We start from the raw sequence: 25,434 nt of genomic DNA, 5'->3' as shown, positions 1-25,434 counted from the left end.
AAACCCCAGTACAAATCGATTTATTATCGGTAATCCTTAACTCTCGATTTAAAATCGGTTCAATCAACAACATCGATAGTGCCCTCGACTGTTTTTGCAGCACTACTTTTGCGTTGAAACTTCAGCCGGACGTGTGTTGCGGGAGCGCGTTAGAAATTTGCTTCGAATCAATTTATCGTGCGTCTGCGTCGTTGTGTGAGCAAAAAGTGTAGCAATAATATTCAAAAGGTAAATTGCAAGCAGAATTTTTTGTTTTTTTTTTTTACATATGAAAATGTTGAAACTGTGCGTTAATATATCAAAGCCAACACACATGCACATATGTATGTACATAGAGGGGGCGACGCCAAACATTGCTGCGACGGCTCAGCAGGCAGAAAATTCTCAGCAGCCTCAAAGCTCAAAGCAACGGACTAGCAACAAACACCAATTGGAAACACACACATACACACACACACGCACATATATGCATACAGACTGAACTAAGACGTGCTCTGTGCGTGTGTGTATGAAATGTTTTTTTTTTTTGTTTTTTTTTTTGATTTTTTTTTTGGTCACACATAAGTATATGTATGTAAATGATGTACATACCCGTCGAATATTGGAATATTTATATAAAAAAAAAAAACAAAAAAAAGAAGAAAAGAGGAATATACTAATAATAATAAAAATCGGCTCAATGACCGCGCTGTTGGTTTTTTGCATTTCTTTCATTTATTTCGATTTTCCAATTGGCCAAAAGGCAGCACATAAAAACAGAAAGACACACGCGCCCCTGATGCCGCCCGCCCCCATCCCAACCACATACGCCAAAAAGTGCATCGAGTGAGAAATAACAGTGTGCCCATTTCGTACATACATTTGTATGTATGTACACATAATGCATGTATGTATGTATGTATGTATGTATTTAAAGGTAGCATACATATAGATATATGTACGTATGAAATTCTTTAACATTTGTACAAATAAATTAAGCGACATTTTAAAGAAACTTCCGTCTTGTGTGTGTGCGTGTGTGTGTGTGTGTGTGTTTGTCTGCGCTTAAAAACAACAAACGATAGTGTAAAGTAACTGTAGATGCTGAAAAGAGATATTCCAGAATAACAGTAAAATTCAAAAAGAAGAAAACCCCATGTATATGTGCACGAGTATATACTCGTGCGTGCGTGCGTGTGTGTGTGTGTGTGTGTGTGTGCAAACAAGCAAGAGATTTTCAGTGAAAGAGAGAGCAGAGCCAGAGCCGCACGTAAATTACGGTGCTTGTGACTGGGACTTTCTATGCGTGTGTGTGTGTGTGTGTGTGTGTGTGTGTGAGGGACAGGACACCAAGCAAAGCGTAAAGCAACAACGAAAATTTTCATGCTGTCGAAGTTGGGGTGGTTAGGTGTTTAGCTGGGTGGGTGGGCGTTCGGTCTGGTGGGGCATAACTTTGTTAGCTGACGCTGTTATCGCTGCGTTGCTGCGCAGTCGCTAACGCTGCCAGCGTCGTACCGTGTGCACGATTCAAAGTTATGTTTTATTTCGTTCATTCTTCATTAAAAAAAAAAAAGAAGCAGCAAAACAGCAAACAAACCGAAAGGAGTCAGCCTCCAACGCGTTGGCTTCAGTCGTCCTTGAGCTGCACAGCCTCGACTCCAAACTCCGTCCAGGGTCGTGTGTCTGTGTGTGTGTGTGTGTGTGCGCGCGCGTGGACATCTCTACAAGGTTTCTTCTTCTACTTTTTTTTTTTGTTGAATTCAAGGAGAGCCCGCCTCTCCCTTGCGCCCAGAGCCAACTGCATTTGATGTGTTGCATTTTTTGTTTGTTTTGTTTGAATTTGCCGCTGGCTTTAATCGCAAATGCGACACACAATCGCTGGCCCCCATCATCGCTAGCTGATGACCCGGTTAGCTAAATGGATTTTTTTTGTTTGTTTTTAATTGCGCATAATAGAAACATATGCATTAGCACACACTCACACACAGGCACAAACAAGAGCAGCACAGTGGCTTCCAAATGAAAACAACTTTCAAAAACTTTCAATTAAATTTGTAAATGCAAATTTGTGGCTCAAATCAATTATGATGTTGGCTTTGCAGCTGATTAACTCAAAAAAATATTGAAATTAGAATTGTTGTTTGCAATGAATCAGAGCAATACCCTGTATAAGAGGGGCATATCGGCTCCCAGTCTGTCGCCTGTCCGCGTCGACTTCGGATAACTTACGCCGTGCTTTAATCGGATAAAATCGGATAAAAAAAAAACACTAAAGTTATTTGGGCATGAGATTGGTATTGAGAAAAGGAGTATCCTTCGGTCGGGCACGCCCGATTAATTGTTGATTTCTAAAAACACTATCTAAAGATCTTGGTTAATTAATATATATATATATATGTATTTAGCGAAATTTGTCAGATTCAAAATATTTAAATTTTTATTATTGTTGGGCTCTAAATTTACAAACTTTGATCTTAATTAATGTTGTTTCAAATGTGTGTGCACATTTTTAATACACCTTTCAGTTAAGGTAAAAGGACAATTGCAATCGCTTGTCGTATCGCTAGTACGAGATCTTGAAGCTAATTGCCGCCGTTAATAGAACAACAATATGCATAGTACGTATACGTATATGTATGTGTATATGTATGTACATATGTATATGTATATGTATGTGTGTGTGCGTGTGTATAGACTGAATTAGTTAAATTTGCTGATAATCGAGCGTAATGTCACTTAATTGTCAACACCTTGGGGATATTTGGAAAGCTGACTTTTGACATAGGGCACACATACATACACACATACATATACACATATATATATACATTTCGGTTTAAGTTTCCAAAGAGAAGGTCATTAAAGGGCAGTTCAAAAATTATCTATTCCTTTGCTTTAGTCAAATCTGAATTTGCATTGCAAATAAGTTTTTCTCATAACATCACAACACAGACACACACACACACACACACACTCACACAGACACGCACACACAATTAACCTTAAACAACAGCAACAACTTTCAAGATAGCGGAAAAAAGGAAACACTTTTAAGAATAAGAATAACATTTGTGTAAATGCAAATTATTCAAGCGCCTTTTGTTTTGTTTCGTTTTCAAAAATTGTTCGTCCTTTGTAAATATGCATTCGTATTTGGCACATTTTCTAACATTTCTGATTCCAAATAGAACAAAAAGCTTTGTTTTGCATGCAAACAGCAACAGCTGCTGCTGCTGCTGCTGCTGCTGGCATAGAAAGCTTACGAACCCGTTAAACTGACGTTCTTTGAGATTATCTCACTGTAAAACTGGTAAAAAGCTGCTTTGCTGTATTCAATGAACGCATGAAATGCATATTTAAAAAGGTAAAAGAAGCACTTAACTAGCGTACAGGTGAAAATTGCACATAAGTTAATTACATGCATATTAAAACAATTAGCAATTTGCGCTCTTATGACAACTGCTGACACTGGAGGCAAATGCAGAGTGCATGGTGGTCGCTGTCGCAGTCGCAGTCGCTGTCGCAGTCGCAGTCGCAGTCGCAGTCGCATCATGCATTCGTGCGTGGGAGCGTAACGGAGAGCCGTCGAGAGAGGGGCAGAGAGTGAGAGAGCGTATTGTGGTAAGAGCGAGCGCACTGAACGTGCAAAATAATTGAAAGAAAAATGAAAATGAAAATAAAGCATAAATAGATTGAAAAGTTAAGCATGACGCGGCGCAACAATTGCGGAATATCAAATACAATAGAGAGCAAAACAAAAAAAAAAAAAAAACAAACGGCAAGCGTTGTTTTTGCTGCTGCTGCTGCGGCTTTTGTTTTTGTACTCACATTGCGCTAATAATAGCGGGAACAACTACTACAACAACAACAAAGACCAGCAGCTAGAAGTACTGAATACATTTAAGAAATACATATGTATGTACATTTCGTATATGCATACATACATACATATGCATGTATATACAAGAGCTGTATATGCATGCATACATGTGTACATATGTATGCTTTACAAAACAAAACAAAAAATACATTTGTTAAGCCAACAGAGTTTTCTCAGTGATTTGTACAAATTTTAAAACACACAAAAATACATTCTCTATGAGCACACATACACATAATTATGTGCATGTCTCTTTGTGTCTGTAAGTGAAATTCAAATGAAAAGCAAATCTGGCCGTGCTGCTGCATTCGCATGTACATACATACATACATACATACATATATATTTACATTTACAACAGTTTCGGGTCAATTGACTTTTAGTGTTGCGGGCACCCATACAAACGCAATCCAATGAAAAAAGCTCACAAGCAGCAACAGCAACAGCAGCAGCAACAGCAACAGCAGCAGCAGCAGCAGGACTCTGTTCGCGTCGGCGTCGCACGCAACAATTCGCCTTAGCCAAGGCAAGCCTAAGCTCACCACAGGCGCGCATACATATACACACATGTATACATACACACATACATATATACAGACACGAAAGGCAGCTGAGAGCATGCGGGGAGCGCTTGTGCTTTCGCGTCTTTCCCAATTCACCAAACCCTCATCCACATACATACACTCACTGGCTGGCGCTTCGTCACCGCACAGTGGTTTTAAAGCGATGTTAGGTTTTCTGTTTTAACAAAAAAAAAAAAAAAAACGACAAAAAAAAAAACCAACACATTTAGTTAAATTACTTTTGCGAGGCATTAAACAGTAAGGTGCATGCGTTGCAGTTGCGGAGCTTGCATGTTTCGTGCATGTACATTTACATACGTTTCTTGTGTGTGTGTGTGTGTGTGTGTGTGTATGTTGTGGGCTTAGGAGCAGCTTTATGCGTGATTAGAAAGCTCTTTCTCTAGCCAACGAGAAGGTTCTAAGAGCAACTCAAGTATTTTAAAGTAAAGCTACGTACACATACATATGCATGTACACATGTATGTAAATATATGTATGTATGTATACTTTTCGATTACCTCCACAATCACGCACATTACAGTCGCGCCTCATCAATATGAATAGCTTCAGTTTTTGGCTTACATTTTCAAAGCACTTGTTTTAGTGTAAATGCTGCTGCTGCTGCTGCTGCTGCTCAATAGATATTAGCAAATAAATGGCAGCACGTGCCCGGAACAGATAACGAGGTTCTGTTTCGTCTTTAAATGTGAAGAGACAAAAAGCTTTCCGTATGACTTTTGTATATACGATTTAGCTCAAATATGAGTTGCTTGTTATTTTATGTACATATGTACAACTCAATAGTTATGTATGGAGCTATGTATGTGTGTACATAGCTATATTCACTTCACTTTCATATGACATGACGGGACATGACATCAGCATCCATTTAGGAAAGTTCTATTGTTGCTGTTGCAGATGCTGTTGCATCAGGCTACATGCATACATACATACAAGCACACACACACACACTTAATACATACAGCTGTCACAAAAGCCCAAAATCGCGGCGGGGTTGAAAGAAGACATTGCCGTGTTTTCATTTCTTTCATTTGCACGAGTTGCTTCTGCTGCTGCTGTTGTTGTTGTTGTTGTTGTTGTTGTTGTTGCGCCAGCAACAGGGTATTTGGCACGCACTAATACAACAGCATGAAAAGCAACAGCAATGGCAGCGTCGTCATAATGACCGACTAACTGACTAAGTACGTGTGTATGTATGCGTACATATCTGTATGTGTGTGTGTGTGTGTGTATGCCTGTACACATTTATGTTGTCTGTATATGCATGTATGTGTATGTGTTCGTGCATGCGCCTCGACAGGCTGCCTAAACCAGCGGTCAGGGTTGACTTTAGCAGAAGCCCAAACCAGGAATATACTAGCAGGCCCCTGCCAGCCCGCCCGCCTGCCAGCCCACCGCACGCCTACCCACAGTTCTGCTTCTTGCTAAAAGCAAACGGCAACAACAACAAAATTAAGTGCGCCGAGGCAAGCTCAGTTGAGGCTTGGGCTTGAGCGCGGACCGCGTGCCGTTACTTCGTTTTTATCCTTATAGAGTTTCGTTCTGTGAGAAGAAGTCTGACGCGGCCATGGCCGTATGCATATGTATATGTATATATACAAATATGTGCGTGTGTGTGTGTGCGTGTGTGTGTGTGTGTGTGTGTGTGTGTGTGTGTGTGAGCGGGGAATCGATAAAGCATACTTATTTGCACTTTTGGTGCAACATGCTTTAAATATGTACTTATATACATACATACAGTATAAATGTATTTTTGTTTTCATATAATACCTTTGCTTATATAGATATATAATATACACATACATACATCGCTGCCAGCACACACACACAGTAAACCCGATTTGCTCTTTGTAAAAGTGTGTGTGTGTGTGTGTGTGTATGCACAAAAAGCTCTGCGCCTTTGGCTCTGCTGAGTCTGTGTGTGTGTGTGTGTGTGTGTGTTTTATTATGTATTTGTACTTGTGTGTGTGTGTGTGTGTGTGTGTGTGTGTGTGTGTGGGTCGGTGAGTGTGCGACTTAGTTCAACTCGAGATTAGCTTCCGGTGGGGATACAAATCATCTCTCGGTTCGTTGCTCAAGTTATAAATATTAAAAATTCAAAAGCAAGTCCTTTATACCATTCCTTTGTAAGCATCCATACATACCCCATACCGTATACCCCGCAACAGGCATCCATCACGTATCCAACATTTGCTATTGTTGCGCCCTTTCGCTTTCAGCTCGCGCTTTGAACAGCTGCTCAGTGACTGTTACATTCCCCCAACCTCCTACATATTGTCACTCTCTCCCACCCATTGAGCATCTCGTTACAGTTACTTTACGCATTCTATACACTGGTGGCCATAAGAAACGCAACAGTGATGCAGGTCTACAAAAGGTTTAAAAAAAAGAAATAAGGATTGTACTTGTTCTTGCTGTTTTGTGCATGGGTTTTAGTTCCATTTGCGCTACTCTACTAGTTTTTTTTTTTTTTTTTTTTGGCTGGCAGCAGGAAAAGTTTGGCACAAGTATTTTTGCTGTACGAGCTGATGCTTTAAACTTTTTGGTCAAGGTCCTTGGTTTTCGTTTGCTATTTTGCTTTGTTTTGGTTATGGTTACCAGACTCTCTCTCTCTATCTCTCTCTTACTTTCTGTGTTCCTCCTAGTGCACTTAGCAGCAGTAAGAGCCACAATGGTTTAGCATAAATTTTGACTTAACGCAAAAATGTTTGCTCTTGCGCTTTTTTTATGGCCACCACTGTACTGAGTGCAAAGTTGTGCTGCTGGCGCTTTGTATGCGTGCTTGTGTGTCTGTGTGGTTGTGGTTGTTGTTGTTTTTTGCTGTTGGCTGAGCGGCGAGTTTTATGCTTGTTACATTCTGCTCTCTCCAACATGATTTGCCTCGGGATGGGCAGTTTTTGCTGTCTCTATCTCTCGCTCTGACTCTGTTAGAGAGTGTGTGTGTGTGCCTGTGTGCGTGTTGCTGCAGTTCTGTTACGCACAACTTGGCAGCAGTTTTGCATGTAATACTTTTTGCCTTGTGTGTGTGCGTGTGCGTGTGTGCGTGGCAGTGTCTGAATGCATGCATGCATGCACGGGTATGTTACAGTTAATCCTTTTAAATATGCCGTTCTCATGCTAGGTGACGCAGCTTACAGGATTCACTTTTCATAAATACCTGCATACATTTGAATGTATGTGTACATATGTATGTATGCTTATATGTCTGGCTGCATGCATGCGGTCGTGTTTGCGGCTCTGTGCTCTCATTTGACTCACAGATCAGCTGTTTTTTTTTTGCGCTTGTCTTGCTGAATGAATTTATCGTTTTATTTTTAAGCAATTTCGCATGTGCTTTGGTCCCACACCAAACCCACATACACACACGGACACATTTCTATGCATGTGTGTATGTATGTATGCATGTATGCATGTATGTCTCTCTGGCAGTACACAATGTGTATGCTAATTGCTGAAGCTGCAACAACAGCAACCAAATACACAAAACTGTGAAACAAAAACCGAAATTAGGTCGCAATCGCCAGTCACACACCCTGCCCCCTCCCACACACACACACACCGCCCAATAGAGCACCTGCGGCGGCAAGTAAAATACAATTGCCAAAAATAATTTCACTGCGCGACAAAAACAAAAAAGCGAAGAAGAAACTAAAATAAAATAAATAAATGCCGCATACACATGATGTGAAAAATGGCTTCAAGTGAAAAACTATTTGACTTATTGGAGCAGACAGCAGCGCAGTCGCCAGCATTCAAGCTGTCACTCACACGGACACATAGAAAATAAATGAAATGTACATATGTATCTTTTTTTTTCTCTTTATATGTACATATCTCTCAATTAAACTGTGCTAAAAGTTGAGCTGAGTACTAACTGCTGTGACTAACGGTACAAGTTGCACAACTAATTTCGGTTTTAGACAAGAGTGGGGAGGGGGGAGGGGGGTGGTGTCGGGGTATATACCGCAAGCGCGCGCCCAACAAGAATGTCGCCTCAAATTTCGAGCGAATGTGCGTGTGGGCGCCAGGGAATGTATGTGCGTGTGTGTGTGTGTGTGTGTGTGTGTGTGTTGGTCGTGTCTGACATGTGCATGTGGAGAAATTAGATTGTTATTGGCCACGCAGATTTCATCAGCATCGCCATCAAACACAGCATTAAACTTGATCATTGCGAATACCTCATGCTGGGACCCAATATAATATTCTCTTGCGAAGCAGCCATGGCAATTGGTATATGTATGTGCAAATGGTTAAATTTTAATTATCAAAGTGCGTTTTCGTATCGATTGTGTGTATATACAAAAACATATGTAGCCATAAAAAATGCAACACATATGCGTGTCAATATTTAATGGCTTTGAAACGATTTAAATATTTGCAATATAAATTGTTGGCTCTTTTGTGTGTCACATATGTCAATGTATGTGGCACATATTTGAATGGAAAACCTTTTGTCGGGCTTTGGCGAAAAAGTTGCAAACATATATGCCTTATAGTTAGCTTTTGAATACTGGAGATTTACTTTAAATTGTATTCTATACATTATTTTGAGTAATTATTATAAAACAATTCAATTTGCGGCCAATTGACTCATAGATCAGAGATCAGCTATAGCCATATGCAATATGTAAACATGTGAATCACAAGTTAATCGTATTCGCGCATTTCTCAAAATCGGTTAAACAAATTATTTTCAGCCTAGCTGGCTTTTGGCTAGATTGAGCACTCGCAATGGAAAATGTGTGCAAACATTTTCCAGCTACATAATTTGACATCCTTGTGCGGCCGTAACATTTGGACCCAGCCCCATCCTGTTGCACACTTACGTCATAAATTCATATCACTGTGAACATTTTCAGGCAGTGCGTTGATTACCTATCATTCAATGAAAATGTAGCGTATATTTATGTGTATATCCATATGTATGTCAATGTGTATAAGTATATGCTTTCGTACATGTGTAGCTCCTGAAATGGGTCCTTGTTAGTTAAAGGGTTATACGGAAAATTGGATCGACAGTAAAATGCGTTTGCGTGTTTGTGTTTGCTGGTAATTGTTGTTGCTGTTGTTGTTGTTGCTTGGTCACAACGCATTTCAAACTTAATTATTATAATTGGCAAGAAGCGAGAAGCGACGCTGATGACAAGCACACCAACAAAAAGCTGCCAAAAGCTAAACCAAAGCAAAAACAGAAGAAAAAAGCATTATACAGGGTATATAAAAATATATATACATATATTTATGTATATATATATATATATAATTTAAGGAATAAGGCAGCGAATAAGCTTTGACACGCAACACGCGGCCTGTCGCACAGTGTGGCAAATACAAGCCAATTCAACAGGCTGGCCATACAAAACACTTTTAATTAGTTTTCCTTTGTAGAAGGTGGCATAACAACAAGTTGCTAGCCACAACTGTTTGTTGATTGACAAACGGATTATACAAAAAAAAAATAAATAAATAAATAAATAAACCACATTTTTAATAAGCGAGTGGTAAAGAGTTCAAAAGCTGGCAACAACAAAAATCGCTAATTGGATAGAATGTCAGGAATGCGAATTCTTCAGACAATTCTGTGACCCTAGAACTTTACTTTGGGCTACAGACAATTTGTTTGATTGCAAATTAAGCGCCTGTTGCATGGAAACGAAACTTCCGACGAAGCAAAGTTTTTCACACAAACGGTAAATGAATAGCTGCCCAAAAGAAAAAGAAAACTCGTTAAAAAACGTAAAAACGGAACGCGTGGAAAAAGGGTGAACTGCTGTGCCAACGAGGTGGCAACCTTAGATTGTGGATTCTGTATTGAGCGTTGCCAGCCTGCCGAAATGTTCACACATTTGTACATCAACGAATAATTAGCTGTCTGTCTGACACAATTATCTGAGGCAAAGCCAACTATGGGTGACACGGTGCCACATGGTGCCCTTTCGGGCTGACTTTCTACAACGACGCGCCCAAGTTGGGCCACTGGGGCCAAAAAAGACCAGTCGCCCGGTTTGGCTGAATAATTTGCAATTTAAAACTCTTGCTATTCGTTTTCTAACCGTTTGAGGCAACAAAACAGGCAAAAAACAAAGCAGCAACGGCTACAATGAAATTCTAACAATGGCTTAGAGCAGCACGAACGTTCCAGTGGGGTGTGCCCGACTATGGGAAGCCCTGCACACAGACGAGCCTTACTTAACAAACATTCGAACTTTCTTCAATGCAGCGGCTGTGCTTCTTTTGACCTATTCACTATGTTTGGCAAATAATTGTTTGTTTTGTTGAAAGTTTTTGAAATAATCGGCGCTTAAATATGGCTAAGAATTGTGTTTGCATACCAAAACAAAAGGCGCCAGCTTTTAAATGAGCTATGCTGCACTTACCTACCGCATCTTTTATTGGCCTCGAGCAAGGCTTAAAAAAAAAAAACAAAAACAAAAGAAAACTAGCTCTAGCTCTAAAAGTTTTTCAATATTGGCCATGAACAGAAAGCTACAAAAAACAGACGAATTTTTTTATCTTGTCTTTGCAAAGGGCGCACAAGATAACGAACACAATTGTTAAAATATCATTTACATTTCTATGTGCATATGAAAAGGGAATTATGCAAATGAAATACATAAATGTTCACATGTCGCGTCAAGAGGGCACACACATTCATTTGTAAGCACGTTTTCCATTGAGCATCGCATAAAACTGCAATATATGAATGAACATCAAACGGATTAGCACCAATTTTTTTTACCAATTTTTAGCCTGACAAATATATAATATAATAAAAAATGATTCATATTCTACAATTTTCTATTTAAGCCATATAAGAATAGCACGGTTTGCAAGGCACTTAACTGCGCTGCAACTATTTGCAATGAGCTGTGGAGTTGCCACCCTGTTCTTTTACTTGACAGTTAATATGCCATTCGTTAATAGAGCGTTGCCACAGCTGCAACCGTCCGAACAGAACTATATATATGTATATACATGTGAAGCGTGCATAAATAAGACAGGAATATACAAAATATTGTCATGTCTCGCATTGTTCCGTATCACTTCAAATGTTTTCAATGGCATTATGCACACTTACATTGTCTTTTGATACCCTTGTAAAGGGCTTTGTACATTTTGTCACGAAATATGTGACGCCTAGAAAGAGACCTCGCCGATATATTACTGATTAGTATTAAGAGTTCTCTCACTTATATAGCATAGGAGATTCAAAAAGTTCGGATGAACAAAGAGTTTTTGTATGGAAATCTTTTTCGGTTTTCAAGATAGCTGCATCGAATTTGTCATTAACACTAACATATTATATGGCTGCTATGGGAACAATCAGTTGGGAATAAGGTCTTCTAAGAATGTCTTGAAGAGTATTTAGGGTTCGGCGTGTCGTTATTTTCTTTACTCTTAATGCCAACAATTGTGACTGCAGCTGCGGTTGCCGCGTTTCTGTTGTTATGGTTGCTAGCGTTTTTGTTAACAGACTTCATCTACACCCACACACACCCATACACACACACAGACACACACACACTGAGTCAGACAGACAGCCTAGAACTGTTGCTGTTGTTCGCGGTCGTCTTTTGTTCTTGCCATTGGCATTCGACTTCGACACACTTTTAATTAGTTTGCCACATTTCGCAAATAGTTGAATAACAAATAAATTTGTGCACTTTAATTACGCGCTGCTGTTGTTTGCCCCCATACACTGTAAATATTTGCATTGTTTTATGCATGCATATATATGTTCATCTAATTTTTATACGTTTTTAAATAAGTTCGACTATCGAACGAGGTGGCAACGCCGCTGCCTGAATTTTGGTTGCACGATTCCCTTTTGGCGTATGCCAAGTTAACGCACACCCACACACCCAATAAAACGGCGCAAAGATTTTATTTTATTTTTTATACACATATATTTTTGTTTTGTTGCTTGGCTGCGGCTACAGCCGAAATTTAATGACTTAGAAGTAAAACAACAATATGATGTGAAATATTCGCAATATGTGCGCCGGTTTCGGTATTGTTCTAATTGCACACCCATTCGTGTGTGTGTGTGTGGGTGGGTGGGTGTGTGTGTGAAACCAGAAACCACAGCGGCAAAAACGAAAGCAAAACATTCAACGTTTATGTTCAAAGATTTACGATTTCTTTATTCTCGTCGTCGTCTGCTTCTTTTCTCGGCCACATTTTTGTAATGCCACATTAATTGAATTTGTACTTAAACATTACCTTTTCTTTTTTCTTTTTGATGATAAATGTTGACGTTCTGGCAGCATTTAATACAATTTCATCAGCTGGCTTAAGTTGGCTGCGTCTAAACTTTTACCGTTCATTGAAGCGTTGCCAGTTTGTTAATCATTTTTGGTGACAATTTTCTGTCAAATTTCTGTTAAAAGATACAACTATCTAGTAAATTATTAAGCAAAAATAGCACATGTTATCTTTTATATGAGCGCTGGTTATAAGGGTAGAAAAATCTATAAAAGTTAGCTCAATTAAAAGTATTTAAATTAAAAGTATTTTTAAAATAATATTATGTAAAGCTTCTTAACGCTAAAGGCGTGCAATCAAATCAATCGAAAAACTGAATCGAACTAGTTTTCTCGGTCTTCATATACTCCTTTGATCTTGGAAACTTTAAGAGCCAATCAAGTTTTGTGTAAATATGTTCGCATATCGAACGCAATACAAGTTAAACATATTTGATTAGCAACCTACCGCGTTTCCATAATATCAACAAACATTTTCAGCCCCATTTATTCGAAAATTGAAAAATCTCCCGTTTTGCCCCTGTTAAGGCAAAAGCTTTGTGCTTGGCTTTGTGCACACACATTTGGTTGGCATATTTAAGCAGTAAACATTTTCTAACCTATCAGAATATAAACATCGGAGTTATGCAAGAACGCATTTTCCCTAATGTGGAGTAAAGGAACGACTACCGACTAGCGCATTCTTGCTTGCATTTAATTTAAGTTTTGTATTATGTACTCACACAGAGACAGAAACAGCAGCACATGTAAGTTGTCGATTGGCATTCTATTATCGCTTAAATTGCATTTTATTAGTTCCGACCGGTTGTGGCGCCTAGTGGGGCCTGACGGGAGCCATTTGGCGGCCTGTTTGGTGTTAAACATACGAACTACAATCGAACTACAATCGCGCTCACGTGTTGCTCAAACTGCAAAGCTAATGTTTAATTTATATTTTTTAGGACCCCTTTAACTCTAAAAATGCACATTAAAGTTGTGTACAACGAATATCATTAATATTTATCAGCAAAACTATAAACAGCAAAAAGCTTAAAAAAAAAAAAGACAGAGATCGAAAATTTGATTTTGGCTATACAAAAGATTCGCAAATCAAGTTTTTAATTTTGCAGTTCGTTCAATAAATTTGAGTTGATTGAAAGAAAAAGGCGTTTTGTTTTTGTGTACTCTAAAAATGGACTTTGTTCCTATTAAGTCTGTTGGATTTATTTAAATGATGTGATTCATAACACACTTATGCATATCGATAACTTATCGATAGATCGTAGTGAGATATATGTTAGTTAACAGAATACTGTTATAGCCTGTTTCGGCTATGCTCAACATTTGTTACATTTACAAAACTCACGTTCTGCGATTCCACTGGCAAGCGACAGAAGTCCAGCTTCTTGATCGGTTTGATAGATCGTCGCAAAGTATGCCTCAGAGTTAGGGCTTTAAATGTTAAGAATTACTCGAGCCGAATAGGGAAATTCTTTACGAATGCGAATAATTAAACGTACAGGCAACATACTAAACATTCGCAAAAAATGTTTAATATGTTGATAGTGGAATTCTATTTATGCCTTGCCTCGAATATTTTCGCAACTGTTTTTGTTTGGCATCAAACATGTTGGTTCAAGGATTGATTCGAAATACAAACGAAATATTGTTTCCTTGTACTTATCGTACGTGTTTCCCTTTTAGAATTACTTGAATACGCTGTGCAAGGGCTTCAATGATTCAGATTCTGAACATCTTTGCTTTGATGTGAGACAACATGTTCGGATCGAAAAAAACAAGTGCGTCCGCACGGAACTTAATCATTTCGAATGGCTACTTGTTTATCGTTCGTTTGATGTACACACTTGTGTGTTCTGGTATTTAAAGTCATGAGAACATGCCAGCACCCATTTATGTTCGTTTAATCAATTGAATATAAGTATGAATGACACGTTTGCCAATTCGAATGGATTTGTGCAAGATTGAAACAGCAAAAAAAAAAATAAATCGATTCAACCTGAAAAGCTATTGTTAGTTTTTCTTTTAATATTGATTGCGATAATAAAAGTTAGCTTAATGACAATTCTTAAAGTTGCCAGATTAAATAAAATAAAATAATTTCAAAAATGTACACAAAGAAAACACCAAGCACTAGTCAGGAGTGTCCGACTAGCGGATACCCTGAACCTTCGTTGACCAACACCAAATGCGGTTCGAATTCTCGAAAATTAAAGATACTTGATATATACTATTCTAGAAGCTACGTGTCAATAGCCATTGAAATCCAAGAGATTTGTTAAAGCAACAACCTTTCGATATCGATTATCCGAACAAAGTCGTACTGTGCGGGCACTGGGCAAATCTACGTAGGTGTGTTCAAAATTCCAAGTCTCACGCTCTTATAGGGTCTGAGATCGGACGGACAGGCAGACGGATATGGCCAGATCGAGTCGGTTATTGATGCTCACCAAGAATAAAAGGAGATGCTTCTCTCCACCTGTTACAACACGCTTGCACATAGCCAATATACCCTGTTTGGTGTATAAAAAGTAGCTGTTGATAGTTGCCGCTTCATAGAATAGTTGTTGTGCACAAGTTTTGTAGCAAAACTAACTTAACAATGGGACATTATTGTTACAAATTCTAGCTTTTATTCCTCTTGTGTACTTTGAAGCTTTCAAAGTGCGCCAAAAATAAAAGAGTTAACTTAGCTAGATTCCAAATATAGAAATATATTAGAATTTGCTTTAAATGTTGTATCAAGTATTTTTAAACAAAATATTGTAAAATATTTGCATATATTTGGTAATAAATATATATGATAAATTTGTATATACAAATGTTTTTTTTTATATTTTTATACCTTTTTATGTATCATCGCACGCTTAAGTCGTGCACAATTGCAGTGCTAATAAAATACCCTGGAATAACAGAAACTATATATTCCACACAATACACACACGAACATGCGACAGTTTTAAGCGTGTGTGGGTCACGTTTCTGGTTTTAGCTTTAATTTTACTTTTAGTTTTAGTTTTAGTTTTAGTTTTAGTTGGGGTATACGGCCAGGCGACCATTTTACCACATGAGATTTAATAACAAGTGCTGATGTAATTACTCCGACATGAGAGTTGGATGTTATATATATAAGTGTGTGAGTGTGTGTGTGTGTGTGTGTGAGTGTGAGTGTGAGTGTGTGTGTGTGTGTGTGTGTGTGTGTGTGTGTGTGTGTGTGTGTGTGTGTGTGTGAGTGCCTTGTTAAACTGGGGACAAACCTAACATAAAGAAAACTCTATACCCCGCCGGCGCTTTCAGTTAAGTTCTGTGCGTTTTGTGTTTTGGCAAAAAGAAATGCACAACGTTGTTTTTTTTTTATCGTATGCATAATTGCTTTTAAATTACCAAGCAAACCAACTTATGTACAGACACACACACACACACACACACACACACACCTTAGCCCACTTAGATATTGAAAATAATAAGACAGCAAAACAACAACAAACGTTGCAAAAATAAACAAAAACCAAAACATTAACAACAAGAACATTTTCATTCCATTGAAGCAACACAAAAACTGCAAAGCAGCAGGCTTTCCCCGCCCCTCCACAAACGGAGGCGTAGTAGTTCTTATGCCCTTGTCGAGGGCATAACTGATTTGTCATCAGATGTGTAACGCATAAGGTATATATATCAAGAGAGGAGTCGATGTTAACATGTTCCCCTGTCTGTGTCTATGCCACGTGCTGCTCTTGCAGGCAGAAATCGAGCGAACCTCGCAACAGAGTTAGTTCTTAAGTTTTTCGTGCTGTTATTCTCAGCCAACTGGGAATTTGCTAGTCAAATCCTATTAGCATTCAATTTCTATATTATATATATATATAGTATATAAGTTGTTGCTTTCGCTTGGAAACTTTATCTGATTTTCGAGAATAACTTTATCAATTTCGAGCTGCAATTTCTCACCTCACAAGCTTTAAGACATATCTCCACAAGTGTATTTGTTCTTCGGCGTCTTTCTTCTCTCAAAAACAAGAACTGCAAAAAAAAAAAACAAGCAAATGCGCTGCAATCAAATACACTCAACAGCAAAATACTGTGCACCTAGAGTAAAAGTTATATTAATGGTTATTCAAGTTAAAAAATAAAATATAAATATTGTATGCCAAGATATATCCATAATTTGGACTTCTCAGCAACAATTCGTGTTAAGCAAAAAAAAAAAAAATATTTTGATATTTCGAGTTTATCCGTAACCATTCGAACGCCTATGAATGAAACTTCAAACCAACCCAGATTCATTTTCTTTCTTCGACCATATTCGTTCAATTGAACGTGTTCAAAACCAAAAATTGAATTAAGATTTTGAGAACATATTCCAAGCCAATTATTGAATCAAAATGTGGCATTATAATTGTAAGAAACCAGCTCGAGGCTAAAGGCATGGAGCTGGTTCGAAACGTGAACTGAAACTGAACAAATGTTTTCGCGAATGCAGCCCTGGCAAAAACAGTTAGAAACAGCCGAGCCTCTAAAACTGTAACAGGCAGTTACGCTCAAACTGTTACTGGATGAAATCTCCACTTTTGGATTATTCATTTTTGTTTTGCACAAAACCAATATGCTCTAGTTCTGGCCGATGCGAGTACAGGGTATGTGCCGCATGTGTGCGATCGTGTAAACGGAAAAATATGCGCACAGCAATAAAAAGTTAACAATGAACAAACAAATGGAATATATGCATGGAAGTAAGCCCCGTGTAGGCACTGATAAAATGTTGTTGTTTTCACTTTGGCACTGAAACTTGTTTAATAATTCAAATATGAATAGATACGCACACACACACACACACACATGGATATACTTGGCCAGGGCGGTGGAGTGTGGCATATGAATTTGCATACGCACGTTGCCATTTTAACGTCTTGTCAAATTTATGTAGAAATTCAACCTTTGTCTTCGAGGGCTCTGCGCAATTTGCTGTCACCTGCACACGAGCACCTGCCTGTGAGTATTTTATTTAATTATTTTTGCTTGAAAATCTTTTCATGACAATGTGTCGTGCGAATGGATTGCCAATATTTAGGCACTCCACAGTGCTCGGCGCATCGATTCGCATCTGGCCGGATCTCTCTGTGCATGCCTTTCACCAATTGGTGTCTCCGACCAGGGCCTTGGGTGGAGGCACCTCTGTGCGGGTCTGTGCTCGGCTTTGGACATTTCGGGCACATTCCGAGTATCCTCGAATCTGAAGCCATGTTGTGCTCATTTCCGTCATAAAATCTACATCTTCCATCTGGAAGTTGACCTTGCAATGCTCGCCGTGTTGCATCTGTCGTCGTCTTAAGTCTCCGTCAGTTGCTTGTCGAGTATATTATATTCACTTACAGTGGCTGCGTTTGCCTTGCTTGAGAACCAGAGTCCAGAAATAGCTGCAAGTGCGTCAAGCCCAAGTAGTGCACGAGCCAGTTATGGGGTGTATTAGCGTACGGTTGCCTAGCGCCAAATCGGGCTGGATGCGGGCAACCATATCGCGTTGCCTGTGGTTGAGTGGGTGAGCCTGCTTTGTGTACCAAAATAGAGCAAATCCCTTGAGAGCTTTTTGCACAGAAACAAATACTTCACAGCGCCTCAGAGTGCGCAAACGAGTATTAAGTTGGAGATTAAACTTGTCTAGAAAATTATAGCTCTAATTTGTTATACACCTGCAGCATGTGCCAAGGTCCTGGTTTATGTCCATATGGACGCAGTTTTTCAATTTCAATTTGAGATTTGTCCAAATCCACATCAGTCAGTCTCAAGATTATGTAACGACTCCTTATGGTATATTTACTTTGCACTACAAAGCGATTCATTAGCCAAGCATTTGTTTGGCTGGAAAGGATGCAGTAACATATGTCCGTTAGTTGTGCAACATGATTAGGTGTTAAGGATGTCCCAACAAGCTGTGTAAATGGTATGCAGACAATTCCGACAAGATCTATCAAGATTTATGGGACTACTCTTAATGCGTTGCCCAGCAGTCCAACTAACACAGACGCTGCACAGCGCAAACTACTCCAGAGATCGTTCCAAAAAAAATGATTTGACAAAACGGAAAAAAAAAAAAGGAAGAAAATAAAATCAATGCCACCCTCCTAGTTAATTCAGTGGGCTGCCTCAGCTTGGTTGCACCCGACTGCAACATTCTTATTTAATTGGACCATTTCTCATAGGTATTGTGAAATTATGACCCGAACCGCTTTAAAAATGTATTAAGTCGTACGAAATTACACGTAGGCATAAATACGTACGACAAATGTCTAACGTAAATCTAACTGAATATGTGCGCCATAATCGATATTCTGTTTTTTTTTTTTTTGTTTTTTTGTGTTCTTCAGTCTATTATAAGCAATAAGATGACAAGTCAGCTTTTTGCATTGCACTGGCTATTAATAAATAATGTTTGTCAACTGTTTTTGGACAGTAACTGGACACGGATTTTCAACCAGTTTTTCAGCGGACCTCAACCAGTCTACAGCTGGGCTCGGCTTTGGCTCGCACAAGCACTTGGGACAGCAGCCGTTCAACCTAAACCTATACCAATTATAATCTTCTGTTGACAAAACAAACAAAGTTGAGAGGTTACGCCTTGTCATTTTTCAACTATTTTTTGTATATTTTTTTTTTTTGTTTTTTAACTAAACGTATCTGTAAACATTGTGCAGTGGCGTGCGCCAGTGGGGTTTTCTGTGTGTATATTCGTTGTGTTTCGAAAGTGTGTTTTTAAGGTTTGTTGCACAAAAGTTCCAACCGTGAGTATTTATTTACCACTTAACATAATTGCCGTGTTGGTCGACGTGCTGATTAAATTTGATTTTAATTTCGAATTGTTTTCTGGTTTGTTGACGAACCAGTTATACGAGATTCGTTATTAAATGTCCACTCAGTGAGTTAATTAATGCACATTAATTCGCAATGCTGATTGTAAAGTTCAGAGCTTAACTTATCATTGGCGCACAAAGTTAACTTATTTGATGCGTCGAGTGCAGCTCAAAAAGAAATTGAAGCTTTTTTCGCCAATTTCTCAAATCTCTGCTAGCTAATTATTTTTTTTTCCTATCCATGACTCACGGCTGTGCTTTGGTGTTACGCAATGAGGCTTTCTGTACTTTAGACCAAATGTTTAAAATAACATACGAGCTATCTCGTTCAAACCTGGTTTTTAATTTTAAGCATTATGTGTGTCACCTTCGGGCTTAAATAATAACTCGCATTGAATTATCAATTGTTAGCTGTTTTATGTTTCTTCACTTTCAACATCTTTCAATGTTGCCAATACCTCGCAAAGTGGCAACTCTGTAAATTTATTCGGATTGTTAACGCTTGCAATGCGAATAAAGTGCCTGGCAACGGTTTCATCTCGAAACGCGTCTTGGTTTAATTTAAGCATGTAAATTTGCATGTACTTATATTTATAAAAAATACACGCACACATTTATATGTAGATGCCAGTGCTTAACTGCACTGTTAAAAACTTTGTTAATTTTCAAAATCATTTGTATACCCTGAACCCATTAAAAATGGGTATAAGGGTATATTGTAATTGTGCAAAATCCAAATGCATGTAACAGGCAGAAGGAAGCATCTCCGACACCATAAAGTATATATAGTCTTGATCAGCATCAATAGCCGAGTCGATCTAGCCATATCCGTCTGTCTGTCCGTCCATCCGTCCGTATTTATGAACGCAAGGATCTCAGAACATATAAGAGTTATAGACTTGAAATTTTAGATCTAGGTGCTTCTAGTGGCTGCGCAGATCGAGTTTGTTTCCGATAATCGATAACTTACCCCGTTTCCAAGCAATCGATAAAAATCGATATCGACATCCTGTTTTTTTGAGCAAATTGGGTAAATAATAAGAGCTAGAGTCCCCAAACTTGTCATATAGCTTCTAAAATAGAATATATATATGCATTTGATGTTGGAAGAAGAGGGTTCAGGGTATCCCCTAGTCGGGAGCTCCCGACTAAAACCTCTTACTTGTTCCATATTAAAGTTGCGTGTGATTTTTTTTCTAAATTCCAGAAATGGTTACATTTGAAAAGCGTACGAATTTTTTTTACTGTGCGCTGCACAGTGAAACTGTTATATATTTACATCTTATGATAATATGTTGATTTGTTCTCTGTTAAGTGCGCGTCGGTTCAGTTGTAATTCGCAATTAGAAGCTCTGCTGCACGACTTTAGATAATATGTTAATCTCTTATCTGTCAAGTTCACCTGCTCCCAATTAGAAACTGTGCAGCAATGCTTTAGATGTGTTGATCTGTTCTGTTCTCAGCTGTTGGCGTTGATAATTTATCTGTTAGGTTCAGCGATTTGCACACAGAATATCTACTCTGTGATCGGTTGCAATACCCAATCGGAAACCCTGCTCCAGTGCTTTGGATCATCACAGCAAGATTATCACTTGTGTGTGGATGTGTATGCTGTTACAGTAACTGTTACTGTTACTCCTACTGTTAATTTTACTCTTACAGTTACTGTAATTCTCACTGTTACTCCTACTGTTGCTTTTACTTTAACTCTTACTGTTAATGTTATTGTTACTGTTACTGTTACTCCTACTGTTACTTTTACTCTTACAGTTGCTGTTACTGTCACTGTTACTGTTACTGTTACTCCTGCTGTTGCTTTTACTTTAACTCTAATGTTACTTTTGCTCTTGCTGTCAGTGTTACTGTTTTTGTGATTGCATCTCGTGATTGCTGTTTGTCTGCGTATTATTTATTTACCTGTACAATTGTTACATTTCTGCAGCGTTGAAGTCCCAAGCCCAAAGACAAACTCAAAATTGAATTGATGTGCATGCATGCAAAGCATTTGTCGCAAAACTGTTCAATTGAACAATTGTTAACGATTGCAATCAGAGCAAGCATGGACTTCTAGCAAATACCCTGTAGTCTCAGGGCGCAGGCTCAAAATCTTGTATACCCTTGGAGAGTGTATTTAACTCAAAGTATTTAGCTTCTCGTAGGGCACAAAATGATCAAGTATTTGCCAATGCGTCGATAAGTTGCCCGAATTTCACGAAATCGATCAAAATCAATATCGAAATTGAGATTTGAGATTGGAGATTTTTATATATAAGACGGGAAGACACCAAATTGGTAATTTGACACTTTTTGGATGGTTTACTTTTTGGATACCTTTCTTCAAATTTCATACAGATCGGACAACAAACACCGAACTAAATTGCGCGAGAGCAATAAAATCTGCTGTTGCGCAATATTTTCTGATGATTTAATTGTGCTCGACAAACAATAAAAGTGCCAATGCACCGAAGATATTTATTATTAAAATAAATAGAAATATTTAATGCGTGGTTATGTTAATTGAGGTGGAAAATTGCATGCGTATATTGAGTATTGTTTTTTTTTTTTTTTTTTTTTGTTATCGAGAAACATGTTAATTGGATTTTAATGCGAGGCTTTAAAATGCAATTGCAATTGGAATTGGAATTGGAATTTGAATTTGAATTTGAATTGGAATTGCAATTGCAATCGCAATTGATGGGTCGATGGTATATGGAATATGGGATATGGCAAACGCATGGGATGGAATATCTAATGACAATTTTGCGCATTATTGTAATTGCAGGCAGCCATTCGACAGGACGAGGACGAGGACGAGGACGATTGCACCGTTACCCGTTAGCTGTTAGCTGTTAGCCGTTTGCCGTTGGCCATTAGCCGATAGCCGATAGCCGATAGCCAATAGCTTTTAGCAATTTGCCAGCGCACATTCAGGACTCGAGGAGCGAGGAGCGAGGAGCGAGGAGCGTCATCGTCGTTTGTGCGTGGCGCGGGGGCGGAGCAGCAGGCGGCGCGTGCGTCTGTCGCATTGACCTGGTCGGCAGTTCTAAGTCCGGCAGTCCAAGTCGTGGTCGTACTCGTTGTCGTCATAGTTGATATCGAAGTCGAAGTCGAAGTCGAAGTCAAGGAAAATGTCTTCGCCATTAGCGCAGAGCAACAGCAGCCAGTCACAGTCGCAGTCGCAGTCATCGGCAGCAGCGGCTGCGGCAGCGGCAGCGGCGGCAGCGCAACAGCAAAATCAAAAATCAAATACGGCTGCCAGCAGCGGCGTCAACAATACACATGATAAGAATGCGGCTGGAACGACGGGGACGACAGCGGCAGCAGCAGCCGGAGCAGCCGGAGCAGGCGGTGCCGCTGGCACTGGAGGAGCATCAACAGTTGCTGCGCCGCAGAGCCCCACAAAACGGAGCACATTATCCACAAAGGAGCGTGTGATCGATAGCGTACCGTTTCCACCAAGCCGGAAGCTAACCTGCGCCGATGTGTTTGATGCCCGCACCGGCAAGCCGCATCACGACGTACTTAAGCAGCATTTCATACTGGAGGGACGCATCGAGGAGAGCGCCGCGCTTCGCATCATCCAAGAGGGCGCCACACTGCTGCGCCAGGAGAAGACAATGATCGATATTGAGGCGCCGGTCACTGTCTGTGGCGATATACACGGCCAGTTCTACGATCTTATGAAGCTATTCGAAATTGGCGGCTCGCCGGCAACAACAAAATATCTGTTCCTTGGCGATTATGTGGACCGGGGCTATTTTAGCATTGAGTGCGTCCTCTATTTGTGGTCGCTGAAGATCACGTATCCGCAGACGCTGTTCCTGCTGCGCGGCAATCACGAGTGTCGGCATCTGACCGAGTACTTCACCTTCAAGCAGGAGTGCAAGATCAAATACTCGGAGCGGGTGTACGACGCGTGCATGGATGCGTTCGACTGCCTGCCGTTGGCGGCGCTCATGAATCAGCAGTTCCTCTGCGTGCACGGCGGCCTGTCGCCCGAAATACACGAGCTGGAGGACATAAGGCGGCTCGATAGATTCAAGGAGCCGCCCGCCTTTGGCCCCATGTGCGATCTGCTGTGGTCCGATCCGCTCGAGGACTTTGGCAACGAGAAGAACTCGGACTTCTACACGCACAACTCGGTGCGTGGCTGTTCGTATTTCTACAGCTACGCCGCCTGCTGCGACTTCCTGCAGAACAACAATCTGCTGTCGATCATACGGGCGCACGAGGCGCAGGACGCCGGCTACCGCATGTACCGCAAGAGCCAGACCACCGGTTTCCCCTCGCTGATCACCATCTTCTCGGCGCCCAACTATCTCGACGTGTACAACAACAAGGCGGCGGTACTCAAGTACGAGAACAACGTGATGAACATCCGGCAGTTCAATTGCTCGCCCCATCCGTACTGGCTTCCCAACTTCATGGACGTGTTCACCTGGTCGCTGCCCTTTGTTGGCGAGAAGGTCACCGAGATGCTGGTGAACGTGTTGAACATCTGCTCCGATGATGAGCTAATGACCGAGGAGAGCGAGGAGCCGCTCTCGGACGACGAGGCAGCGCTGCGCAAGGAGGTCATCCGGAACAAGATACGCGCCATTGGCAAAATGGCGCGCGTCTTCTCCGTGCTGCGCGAGGAGTCCGAGTCAGTGCTACAGCTGAAGGGGCTGACGCCGACGGGCGCCCTGCCCCTCGGCGCCCTCTCCGGCGGCAAGCAGTCCCTCAAAAATGCCATGCAGGGCTTCTCGCCCAATCACAAGATTACCTCGTTCGCGGAGGCCAAGGGACTCGATGCGGTTAACGAGCGGATGCCGCCGCGCCGCGACGCAAGCCCCTCGCCGGCGGAGGAGGGCCAAAAATCACTGTCAGCGGCGGCGGCAGCAGCGGCCAATGCAAATGCGAATTCAATCAATGGATAATTCTAAGTCAGTAGCAGAGTAAAAAGCAGCAGAGTGCAAGAGTGCCAGAGCTGTGGAAGCAGCACAGCAGCACAGCAGCGCAGCAGCTGCAAAGTCAGTTTTAGTTGTCGAGAGTTAAGTTAAAAGCGAACGCAAGAAGCATATGGTGGGTGGAGTGCATGCGAGTGGAAGTGGGCGTGGGAGTGGGCGAGGGAGTGGGAGTGGGAGTGGGAGAGGGAGGGGTAAAGCAAATCAAATAAATATAGTTTCAAGCTAAGGCAGCGACAGCAGCAACAGCGACAGCGCAGCCACACACACACACACACACACACACACACACACACACACACACACACACACACACACACACACACACACACACACACACACACACACACACACACACACACACACACACACACACACACACATACACACTCACACATGAATAAACACATAAATAAAAGCAAGCAGCAGAACGAGTGGAAAGCATAAAAGGAAAATGAGAAGCAAGCGTTTGACTTATTGGCATATATACATATATAAAAAAAAAATAAAATCAAGAACAATTAAGAAGATGAGCAAAACACAAGCCAATCATAAACAGAGTATCGAACCGTATTATATATGTTCATATATATATACGTATATACACACATATATATATATATATCTATATAAACATATATAATACCACACGTATATCATACAAATTGTGTGCAACATTATATCAAAAGGGGGCGCGCCGCTGCTGCTGCTGCTGCTGGCGTCGCAGCAGCAGCAACAAGAAAATTAGGTAAATTAAATTATACGCAAGAACGCAAAATGCAAAACAAAAACAAATCAATCTTATATTAAACTTATAATAAAGCTCGTCTCTGAATAAACAAAAAAAAAATAAATAAAATATATATATATATAAATCAACATAACTCCCAACTGAAAGCAAAACTACAAAATTGAGAAAAACAACAAAAATCCTCAAAA

General features: G+C 40.1%; 1 protein-coding gene across 1 annotated transcript; it reads left to right on the top strand.

Annotated features, from left to right (window-relative positions):
• The first annotated feature begins 69 nt into the window (after positions 1 to 69).
• Positions 70 to 24,878, top strand: CanA-14F (Calcineurin A at 14F). Its single transcript, XM_032439656.2, has 2 exons — positions 70 to 228; positions 22,332 to 24,878. The coding sequence occupies exon 2, from the start codon at positions 22,678 to 22,680 to the stop codon at positions 24,466 to 24,468; it is 1,791 nt and encodes a 596-aa protein (XP_032295547.1). The 5' UTR covers positions 70 to 228; positions 22,332 to 22,677; the 3' UTR covers positions 24,469 to 24,878.
• Positions 24,879 to 25,434: the final 556 nt, after the last annotated feature.

The sequence above is a fragment of the Drosophila virilis genome, chromosome X, assembly GCF_030788295.1.
Source record: "Drosophila virilis strain 15010-1051.87 chromosome X, Dvir_AGI_RSII-ME, whole genome shotgun sequence".
Taxonomy (NCBI): Eukaryota; Metazoa; Arthropoda; class Insecta; order Diptera; family Drosophilidae; genus Drosophila; species Drosophila virilis.
Note: the sequence above shows the minus strand (reverse complement) of the source record. Positions and strands in the feature narration are given on the sequence as shown.